At 46.0% G+C, this 11334-nt stretch overlaps 1 protein-coding gene across 3 annotated transcripts in view; it reads right to left on the bottom strand.

Moving 5' to 3' along the window:
• Positions 1-2922: 2922 nt before the first annotated feature.
• Mrtfb (myocardin related transcription factor B) overlaps positions 2923-11334 on the bottom strand; it is a 115933-nt gene continuing 107521 nt past the window's right edge. For all 3 annotated transcript variants that reach the window (XM_005350338.3, XM_013347478.2, XM_005350339.3), the window contains 2 exons: positions 9426-9486; positions 2923-8012 (listed from right to left, as the gene is read on the bottom strand). In XM_005350338.3, the coding sequence (XP_005350395.1) occupies positions 7477-8012; positions 9426-9486 (597 nt within the window). In that variant the 3' untranslated portion in view covers positions 2923-7476. The remainder of the gene's footprint in view (positions 8013-9425; positions 9487-11334) is intronic.

Here is an 11334-nt window from a genome sequence, read left to right as displayed (position 1 = left end):
TATGTGGGCACTTAGTGCTATGAGCTTTCCTCTTTTCATTGATTCTTTGTATTGTTTTCTGTGTTTCTATTTTGTTGATTTCAGCCCTCAGTTTGATTATTTCCAGTCTTCTACTCCTCCTGAGTGAGTCGGTTCTTTTTTTCTAGAGCTTTCAGGTGTGCTGTTAAGTTGCTAATGAGAGCTTTCTCTGTTTACTTTATGTGGGCACTTAGTGTTATGAAATTTCTTAACACTGCTTTCACAGTGTCCCATAGGTTGTTAATTCATTTTCATTAAGTTCAAGGAAGACTTTAATTTCTTTATTTCTTCCTTTACCCAGGGGTGGTTCAGTAGTTGACTGTTCAGTTTCCATGAATTTGTAGTCTTTCTGGGGGTGGTATTGTTGTTAAAAAATTCTAACTTTACTCCATGGTGATCCGATAAGACACTGGGGGATAGCCCAGCCACAGAAAAAGCAGGAACACTCCCTTCTGGCTGGCTAGAAAAGCTGAGGGAGTTGGGGAGGGGCCCTTGGGTTTTGTCACACTGGGGAGGTCCCAGAGAATGGGGTGTGCAGCTGTCCGGCCCTGTGGCCACTGACTCACGTCTTAGCTCCCCTCAATATTGGAGCAGGCTGAGTTCCAGGATTCTGCTGAGCTTGCAGGTGAACAGGCAGCCTATAACTTCTTAAGATTGATTTTAAAAAAAAATTTAAAAATTTAAACATATAAAAAAGTTCTTCTACATAAATTACAAAATATAAAAACCTACAAACTATGTAAAACATTAAACTGTTAACCACAACCACTTGCCCTTAGCTCAAAATGCCATAACTCATAGCCTAAATAATAATTTATATCAAAACAACTAATGCCAAGCCATGTCTAACATAACTAACCAGACTCACACCAAAACATCTAACAAAATCTATTCTCATATATCTTATATAATAATTCTAAACATAATCTGCACTACATAAAGAAACAATACATGCTATTAAACAATCTTTTCTGCTCAAAGGATGAACATCATGCCTAATAAAAATACATTCAAATACAATTCCTTTAAGTCTTACGTCTTTTTGTCCTTTGCCAACTCCTTTCCACCTATTCCTGAGACCCTGTCCCATAGGTCCCGATGCTCCGGGCAGAGCTGGTCCATCACAAAACCTATTAAGTCTCAGTAATCAACCTTGATTAAAAGTTCCTCCCTGCGGGATGTGGTGGTGCACACCTTTGATCTCAGCACTCAGGGGGCAGAGGCTGGTGATCTCCATGAAACCAGTCTGATCATACTGTCCACTGATTCTTATTGAAGGGTCTGTGACATACATACCCAAAACGGGGCCTTCAGCAGTTGATGAATTCAGCAAGACATTTATTTTCTCATGTTTGCTTATTTTCTTGTCACACAAATGGACAGAAAAGCTAGGACATGACAACTCGCTTCTGAGTCATATGAATTGTAAAATTGGCATCCAGCAGAATGAGCAGGGCCTGAAACCCCAAATATTCAGGAGGTTGAGATAGGACTGCAAGTTCAAGGCCACCCTTGGATACAGCTCTGGAGCAGTTAGCTCAGTTTAGTGACACCCTGACTGAAAATACCAAGAAGGGTTGGAATATAGCTCTACTGGTAGAGCGCTTGCCTAGCACCGCCAGTATTCCATACATTGGTGCAGAGAGGTAAACCTAGGAGGATCAGATTACACATGACCATGCGTGACTGGGGGGGGGGGGATAGGAGGAAGAAAGGTGTGGGGGAGAGAAAAGCAGAGGTAGGCGGCAGAGACACACATACAGAGACAGAGCTAGGAAGAAAGAGAAAGGCAGAGAGAAGTGGGGAGGAGGACGGAAGGCAGCATCAACAGCTGCTACTGAAGGAGGGGTGAGAGAATGGTAAACTGTGGGATTATGGGACTAGATGAACCGGCATCGTGCTGAGTCTTCTCTCCATTCTGTGCCCAGAATGCAACAGCCATCACGCATCGGCAGCCAACACTGAGTTTTGGTGTCAAGGACTTCACACACTCAGTGACTTTGTCCAACATTTGAAAAGCTTTGCAAAGCTCAGTACTACCAAGGAAAAAACAAAGGTATCTGTGGGAGGTTCTAATGCCTCAGGCTAGTCGTCCTAGAGCCTGTGGTCTCCTACCCACCCAGCTAAAATTTCTGGGTACTTCCTTGGTGGATCCCTTCCCACAGTCCAACTGGAGCACTGAGCTTGCTGCCTGGCAGAGAAGGAAAGAGCAGAGTCAGGCCTCTTTCTCCTTACCTCTGCTCCAGTGCAGGGCCATTCCACAGGCAGGCACAGCTGTCTGTAACACGAGGATACTACAGACAGCTCCATCACTGGTCTGTCGGTGGCTCCGTTGCACCCAAGGTACACAGAAAACTCGCAATTTAACTTTCTCCTGTAGCTGGGGACCAGGCTCCTCTGACTGTCACACATGTGTTTTATTAGCTATGCTTTCTTATCACCTTTTGCTTTCTTCTAAACTAAGAAAATAAAACTAACTTCAACTTAACCATGGCTGAAATGCCTCTCCCCACAACTTCCTACTGCAGGGCATTTTATATGGGTCAGAAAGTACTTTCTACATAGGTAGCTGCTTTTGAGATTTGGCTGAAGGCTCAGTTCTGGGTGTCTAGAAGTTTTGTTGATGGTGTTCTTGGCACCATGAGAGAAGAGCCAGCTCTCACCGTAGAGTGCAGTGTCCATACCACAGCAAGGACCACATACTTTAGTGCCTCCCATACTGGTCAGTGAGATCCTATGAGCTTCTGTTGTGCACTGTGCAGACATGAGGTGGTGGCCTACTTCCTGTAGGGTCTACACGCCACACCACTGGCCCACTTGCTGTTCGGCTGGGAGCTGTCCTGTCCCTCCCGAGGCCACCCCGTGTCATAGTCCCACAGTGTGTTCTTCTGTACACACAAAGTCATGGTACATCAAAATGGTTTTTATTTGAGACACAAAAATGCAAAATCGCTGAGATATCAAACATTTCCCGATCAGCTACAATACTGCCACTATGTACAAAAGGTCTGATGATAAATGCACACACATATAAAAATACAGTCTGCATTGCCTATGTACAGTACATGTGCAAACGTATGGCATCAGACACAGTACGAATCGAGGCAGGGGTGCAAACAGCACATACAAAGGCATCATGGTTTTTCTTTTAAAAACAACATAAAGGCAACACACAAATGGACCCCCGATTGCCATGATTTCCTGTTCATGAAACTAGTGCTTCAGTAAGAACGGCGCTGCCCACTGTGCTCCCCCATTTTCTTCAGGAAGTGAGATGCTAAGACGTTATGTGAGGATGAAAGAGACACCTGCATGTCCACTGCAAGCAACAGAGAACTGGACCTCAATTCAGAACAAACAGCTTTGCATGACTACCACATAAGCATGTTATTCTTAACCAACATGACAGCTCTATACTATTTTACAGGAAACAAAGAAATATCTACATCTCTCTGAAAATTATAACCGTAAATGGATACCTTTTTGGGACTGACTTGAGATCACATTAGTCTCAATTTTAAAACAAAAAGTGGCTGCTTTTGGCAAATACCTGGTGATGCCTTTGGTTCCTTTAAGCATTCTGCATTACTTTTGGTTTCTTGAGGTCAAGTACTTTCGGTAGATACGAACCCTTTCTTAACCCCTCATCTCCTGCTAGTGGGCAAGGTCCTCACAGTAGGATGGTGAGGTAACATAACTGGGCCATCTTCCAGCAAGTCTATCTACTCTCTCAGGCTTTCTCCTGGATGTTGGCATAGAGCTTTGTTTCACGGCTGATGCTGCTGTAGTCACGTCACTGGGCTTCCAGACAGCACCGAAGATGCTAAGCTGCTGTCACCAGCCTGTGATACCCCACTCCCCAGAGCAGCGGGCTTCAGTGGAGGGCAAAGCTTCTCAGAGACGTGCAGCTTCTTGAATCACAGGCCTTACACGAAAGACACAGGGGCACATCTCCTCAGGTATAGGGAGGGTTAGCGGATGAAAAAACGACCTGCTTGTTGCTATACAGTCAGTCACCTGACAAATAAACCGGAACTGCTGAGTGAACAGATGATTTTAAGTCTGAACCAGGGAGCAAAATGACTACGTGAGCTGCTATTTTCCAGTTTTGACTCTTTTACAATGAGTGGAACTTTTAGGATGCTATCCAAATGCACCTTCTGTAAGCATGAACACTGTTTCTTAATAAACCTGGCCTTCCAGTTACTGTGCTAGGGTAACCTGGGGCTAACTGTCCACGGGGGCAGTGGGTCCCTGTGTATCTGATATCCTCAGTGTTGTATGGTGTTTTGGACAGAAGCAAGCAAGGCTGTTTGAGTTTGCTGGGCCTGACCTGGTTGCTCTGATGCTCCTGGCTTTCTCTGTAGTCCTGCTGGTACCCATGTTCCTGGCCTCCTACCATCAGCAGTTTCTGAGCCTGGCTACATGAGAACAACCAAGGGTATAGATGTGATGTGGGCTCTTGTTGGCCACTGATCTGGGCCAGGTCTGCTCAAGGGCAGTAAAAAGAATGCCCTCTGACTTGAGGGACAGCTGCCCCCTCAGCTGTAAGTGCTGGGAACCCTGCCTGGGATAATGGGGCTCAGGTGGCTTGAGCTCACTCTGATGACAAATTGGACACTGATCACCAGCTCCTCTGGGTCAGCTGACGGTGCAAGTGTGCTGAGAGCCCCTTTCCTTGGCTCTGCAGAGCTGTCCTGGCTTTTTGGAGTACTCAGACCAGCAAGGCATAGCATGTGGTCAGAGAACTGTGGAGCTTTTGAAAAAGTTTTACTGAAGTCTCAGAAAATATTTGTGTGTAACAAACACATATGGTATTTGAGCGAAAAGTTCAATGAACTCAGGGCATCTCTGTGTGCTCACTTCTGTAGGATGCCTGGGTGAACACTGGTGCAGCCCTGGGAGGGTTCCAAAGAGGCCCCCAGCCACATCAGCCTTCTAGAATGCCTCATCCCATCCTAGTAAAATGGCTGGGAAATCTATACCTTACAAAGTCAAGTTGATGCCACTGCACTTTGCGACTGTGTGGAAACGTGAGGCTGGGGTTGGACACTACAGGCTCCTAGGAGGGATTTCCTTAGTAACGTGGTACAAACAGAAGCCTCCACACACACGTACATGCACGGTGGGAATCTAACGGGATCTCTGACCTGTTTGCAGGTGTCTGCGTGTGGAGCTTAGAGGGTAACTGCGGGAGCCAGTTCTGTCCTTCCATCGGACGGATGCCGGGGCTCCTCAGGCCTGTTGGCAGCCCCACCCTACCTATGCAGTCCTCTTGCATCAGTCCTAAACAACAAAGTCATCTTCAGACACATACCTTTCCCCACACACTCGCTGAGGGCTTGAGCTATGTCAGGAGGCTTCTCTGTAGAGTGGTCTTTGGTCATGACGCATTATGTGAGCACATGGGAAAGATGCCCACTCTGGCCCAGAGCATGCTGGAAAGGCCTAGCAAGCACTCTCAAGTCACTGGTGTCTTACGTACCTACTAGATGCTTGAACCAGGAGAGTAGGGCAAGGAATGTTGTGGGTGAGTTGGCTGCAAGTGAAGTCGGTAGCTGGAGGCCCCTTGGTGTTTTAAGAAATGGGACCCTAGTGGACAGGGTGGGCACATGAACACCGAGATAGCTTCCTCTGTACTCAACTGTGTTTGGAGAATGACTTTCTTGTGGCCGGCTTCAAACCAACTTAGAAGAATAACGCAAGGGACTTGAGGGCTAGAATGCTGTCTCTATTCACAACTCAGAATTCCAGAGTTTTCCTATAGGAGGAAATGCACTGACGTTCAGCCGCTTCCCACACGCTCACTGATACTTGGTACTACTTTAACTGGACACCCAAAGCTGGAGAAAGAAGACTAGAACTCTGCAAGACCTAGAGCTGAAATTCTCATGTGGAAAGTTTCTGACCAGGCCCACAGCTGGGGCCAGGGCACAAGCAGCTGTCTAGCAGAACCAACTTGGCTGCACATGTCCTATGAGAGTGACCGAACGGTTCCTAAACAAGAGGACTCTCTGAGCTCAGTGGTCCCTGGCCACCAGCAAGCCAAACTTTAGGTGAGGGGGAGCTGCTCAGATGCTAAAGCTGGGAACAGGGACCACTTTGACACAGGGTGGGATTAAACAAGTACAAACTGGAACTAAGATTACTTTGGGGCAAAACCTCCTCAGAGATGATTCTGGTTCTGTCTAGGCAATGGGCCAGGCCACTTCCTGGAGGTGCCTGTGGAAGAGGCTGTGCACTGATGCGGGAGGCCCATCTGGCTCAGGTAAAGGGGTGGGAATAAAGCTGCTATGTAACAGAAACCCCGTGCTCTGCTCAGTTATTTACAATTAGCCAATAACTAAATGACTAGATCAAGAGCTGGGGAAATCCTGTGGCAGTTGGCATTTTAGAAATTCTTAAATTACTTGACAACATAATTTTTCCTTTATAGATCAAGAGAAAAAAGAAATAAAAGCTCCAGTTTTTAGGTGTAGGCCTGAGAACACACTGAGGGCAGGCAGAGCATCCGGTTACAAGCCTATGCATGAAACCAGGGAATCTAGTGATGGGAGGGTCTAACCTGTGCTCAAGGTGGACTGTCTGGGAGTCTGACACACTCCACGCGTTCCCTTCTTCTAACTCAGTAGCTCAAAAAGGAATTTCATGTTGAAGCCTTTTTTGGTTCTTTGAGATGGGTATGGTCACCTGAGAGTCTGTTGGCAAGTCTTCAAAGATGGAGATACTGTGGCTCAGGTAATCTAGAGCTATCTGAGTTATTACAACAAGCAGGACCAGTGGACGGCCATCCTTTTACTCTATTGCAGGCTGTAGAGATCACAAGGTCAGGGCATATTCCAATGTCTACCATCACATGAGAACCAAGCTCACCCACCTGAGGCTACTGGGAAAACCACAGCACTAACACATCTGGACTCTGGACACCGGGTTCTCGTGTGACAGTATTTTGCAGACACATGCTTATGGTGAGAGGCTGTTCACTGAGATTCCCAAACTCAAAAAATGACCTATGACGTCATACAGTCACACAGATGTCAGAGTGGAACTCGGAGCCTCCAACACCTCTGACCGTGCTATGGACCCAGTCCAGGCCACTCTAGAGAGCACATGTGCAGTAGCTTCTCCCCTCCTTGTGGTTCAAGGGTCGTGAGGTGACTACAGAGGTTGAAAGGTGGCTGATGACCAGAGCGCTAGTGCCACTCCCTATGGATGGCTCCTGACCTTTGGCTTTGTCTAAGGCCTTTCACAAGGCCTCTTGCTCTCTAAGTTGTGCAGTCACTGCTGGATGAATGGGTGCTCTCATACTTGGCTTCCAGGCTATGACTGTCCTGTTTTTTTCTATGACAATATATTTTAATTGAGACAGTGCAGCTATGGCTATAGCTCTAAGCACTGACTCTTCAAGATTGTTTTCATGTTTTGGAACCTCACGACTGAGACAAGTGACCTGTGACCTTAGTCCCATGGGAGTGGCAGGTCCTGTGGGTCCAGAAAATCAGCAGAGAACATGCTTGGTGCAGTGGCGCTCAGAGGCGTGAGCCCGGAGGATGCAGTGGGCATGGTGATGTCCAGCCACTCCATGTTGTCCAGGTTGGAGTCTGACAGGTCGAGAGACAGACAGGGAGTCCCTGCCACAAGCTGGGCCTCAGAGGTCTCCATGGGAGACTGGGAGTGGTAGAGCATGCTGGAGTGACTCAGCAAGTCATTCTGGAGATCTTCTATCAGAGAGAATGGCTCTCTGTCTTCGCTGCTGCTCTGCAGTGGGGCAATGTCATTGGTCGAGGGTAAAGTCCCATCCAAGAAGGCTTCTAGCTGGTTCTCTAAGCTGGTGGATATACTGTTCATCGGCTCCAAGGAAACAGGCGGTGCTATCTGGACCTGGGGTGGTGGTCGAGACACCACTGTGTTGACTGGCATTGTAGTGATGCTGGCTGTCACTGGCCTCATCTTGGAGATTGGAGAAGGCTCTTCTTTTACAGGGAAGGAAATCTCTGTGCAGAAGAATTGATGGTGTTAGTACGGACATGCTGCCATCACACTTCACATTAGTGACACCTCCTCACCCCTTCTCACGTCCTAGAAACAGAAATACCATGCTCTATCTAACCGTTTTTAGTCATTACCGCTGAACTTCCCTCAGGTTTGGTGTCAGAGTCTAGAAAGTTCCCAAAGGAAACCTTAAGGTGCAAGGCTGACGCTGGCTCTTTTGTCCTCCTCCCTAAGGTGAGGTAGGCCAGCTGCTACTCTGAATTCTTGTTCTTTTCTGAGTTATATTAATTTTGGAGCATTAGGCAAATGGCTCAATAAGCATCAATGATTTATTTTATTCTCATATATTTAATGTGTTCCTGTGTGCAAGTACCCAAGAAGGCCAGAAGAGGGTGTCTGATCCCCTGAGCTGGGGTCACAGGCACTTGAGAGCCGCCCAACATGGGTGCTGAGAACAAAATTCCAGCCTTCTTTGGGCTAAAAACTATATTGGTCTTTCGAAAACTCGTTAACCTTAAAACTTATTCTTAGCAAAGACTTCCACTTAAGCATGCGACCCATATGCAGATGCAAGAGTCCTTCACTAGCCTAGTCTTGGCCAGAATGTCAGCCTCTGGTCAGATGATGTTCCATTATAGATAGAGAAACAGCAAGAAGGGAAGACTGCTTTCCTTACAGGATTTTAACTTCTGGCCTGTGCACACATGTGCGTGTGTGTATACGTATGTGTGCGTGTCTAGCCAGGGATAAAAGATTACACCTCACATTTGAATTGCAGTGCTCTGCCACTGGCTTACAAGCACCCTCAAAAGCTCCTGGAAAACCGATTCTATGCTTATTTTTAAAGACATATGAGCTGAGGCGGACTTTTCCTGTGGTTAATGTATGATTTACAGACTGTAAACTTATTTTAATTTATGCCTCCACTTTATTACTTTATGTGTGCAGGCCACTACAGCATGTGTGTGAAGTCCGAGAACATCTTGTGGTGGTTAGTTCTCTTCTGCCATGTGCATCCTGGGTATCAAACCCGGGTCATTAAGCTTGACAGTACCAGCCCTTATGACTTCTTATGTGTAGTGTTCTGAGTCCTAACAGAACAGCTGAGGGAGCCCAGGCCAGGCAGCCGGAGTGTTCTCAGCCTGCAGCAAGATTGGAGCACAGGCATGCTTTGCAGATTTGCGTAGAGTTTAGAGCTGGCTCAGCTCTGCTGTTTGTGAATGATCTTTTCTTTTTGCTAGGTAATGGCTGTGGCCAGGACATCATGCCAATTTTTGACGTGGAACCAGAGACATTTCCTCTGTTACGTGTTTTAATGACCTAACTTAGGTTTAGAACTGTCCATTTCTCAGTTTCCAAGACAACCTCACTTTAGAGAAGAACTGTCCTGGGCCAGTGTTCAGCTTCTGACCTACCTCCGCTTTTTATGAGGATGTCGAAGAGGTCGTCCATCTGTTGACTGTGCACACTGGAAACCTGCAGTCAAGGAAAGCAGAGTTAGCAGCTTTCACCAGGGCAGTCTCTGCAGTCATGCCCTGAGGGTCCTCTAACACTTGATCATCTGGAAAACAGCTGTTACTTGGGATAACCCAGTAACCCAAATGTTACCCAAAATATCACAGCATGATAGGTCATCTAGGAGTCAAGCAGGAAGTCTGTTACTTGATATCCACATGTCCCTTACTGTCACTGAATGGCTCTTTGGGAGATTCCTAATACCTTATTTTAAAGTGTTTAATTCATTTGCATTTAGCAAAAATTGGTATGTCTAAAGATGAGTACACTATGCATGTGTTTTCAGCTTTGAGGTTTACTTGATACAAAACTTGCATTTATCATATGTGGTAGTTTAAATGAAAATGGCCCTCACAGGTTTATAGGGAGCGCAGTATATGAAAGGATCAGGGCATGTGGCCTTCTTGGAGTAGGTGTGCCACTGGGGGCAGGCTTTGAGGTTTCAGAAGCTGAAGCTAGGCCCAGTGGCTCACTCTCTCATCCTGTTGCTTGCTGATCCAGATGTAGAACTCTTGGCTCCTTCTCCAGTACCATGCAGTAAAGTGTGTTGCAGTCAATGAAGCTGAAAGAGGTTGTAGATCTGAGGAGCACACTGACAACAGACATGGAGATGTAGAGTTTGGAGTTTACCCAGCTGGATCTGGGTCTTGCTTTGGTCCAGTATTTCCTTATTATGCTCTCTCCCATTCTTTTGGAATGGTAATGTATATTTTGTGCCATTATATGTTGGAAATTTGTGATCTGCTTTTTTAATTTTCATTTTATAGGAGATTATAATTAAGAGATTGTCAGGAGTATCAGATTTTGAACTCTAGAGTGCTCAGACTGTGATAGACTGTGGGGACTTTTGAAGCTGGACTGAATGTATTTTGCATTATCATATGGCTATAAGCCTATGGGGCTAGGGAGTGGAATGTGGTGGTTTGCATAAAAATGGCCCCAAAGGCTCATAGGAAGTGGTGTTATTTGAAAGGATTAGGACATGTGGCCTTGTTGGAGTGTTGAAGTAGGTGTGGTCTTGTTGGAGGAAGTGTGTTAGTGGGAGTAGGCTTTGAAGTTTTAGAAGCCCAAGCCAGGCACAGTGTCTCACTCTCTTCCTGCTGTCTGTGGATCCAGACGTAGAACTCTCAGCTCCTTCTCCAGCACCGCGTCTGCTGGTTTGCTTCCTGCCATGATGAACTAAGCATCTGAACTGTAAGCCAGCTTCAATTATGCTTTCCTTGATGAGAACGAGTTGCTGTGGTCATGGTGTCTCTTTAAAGTAATAAACCCTAATTAAGACACAACAGACCATGGAGTTTAATGTCCATGGAGTTTAATATCAATAAGATCACCACCATTTCTGTCACCTGGGAAGCTCCTTCATCTCCAGGACACCAATGTCCTTTTTCTTTCAGAACAGATCAGTTTCCTGTCAGTGATTAAGACATGTACTGTTTGGGGTTACAGAGGAGGTGGATTCTTTTATGCAAGTTATTATTCTGAGGTTTATCCATGTTGTAGTATATACCTTTATAGATAGTTCATCCTTTTTTATTGCTGACTGCGACTCCATGTACGGAAATGCCTGTTTTCCTATTCATTCACTTCTTGATAGACATTTGAGTTCCCACTTTTGGACTGTTAACAAAGTTACTATAGAAATCTGCATACAAGTCTTTGCACAGCCATGTCCTGTTTTCTCTTAAGTCACTCTAGGAATGAGTGAATACACATTTAATGTCTGAGAAAATGCTCAAACTGTTTCCCACTATGACTGTAGCCCATCAGCAGGTGTTCTTCATTCCCAGTATGACTGTAGCCCATCAG

The sequence above is a fragment of the Microtus ochrogaster genome, chromosome 7 (assembly GCF_000317375.1).
Source record: "Microtus ochrogaster isolate Prairie Vole_2 chromosome 7, MicOch1.0, whole genome shotgun sequence".
NCBI lineage: Eukaryota > Metazoa > Chordata > Mammalia > Rodentia > Cricetidae > Microtus > Microtus ochrogaster.
The sequence above is the reverse complement of the archived record's forward strand: the minus strand, read 5'-3'. Positions and strand labels throughout refer to the sequence as shown.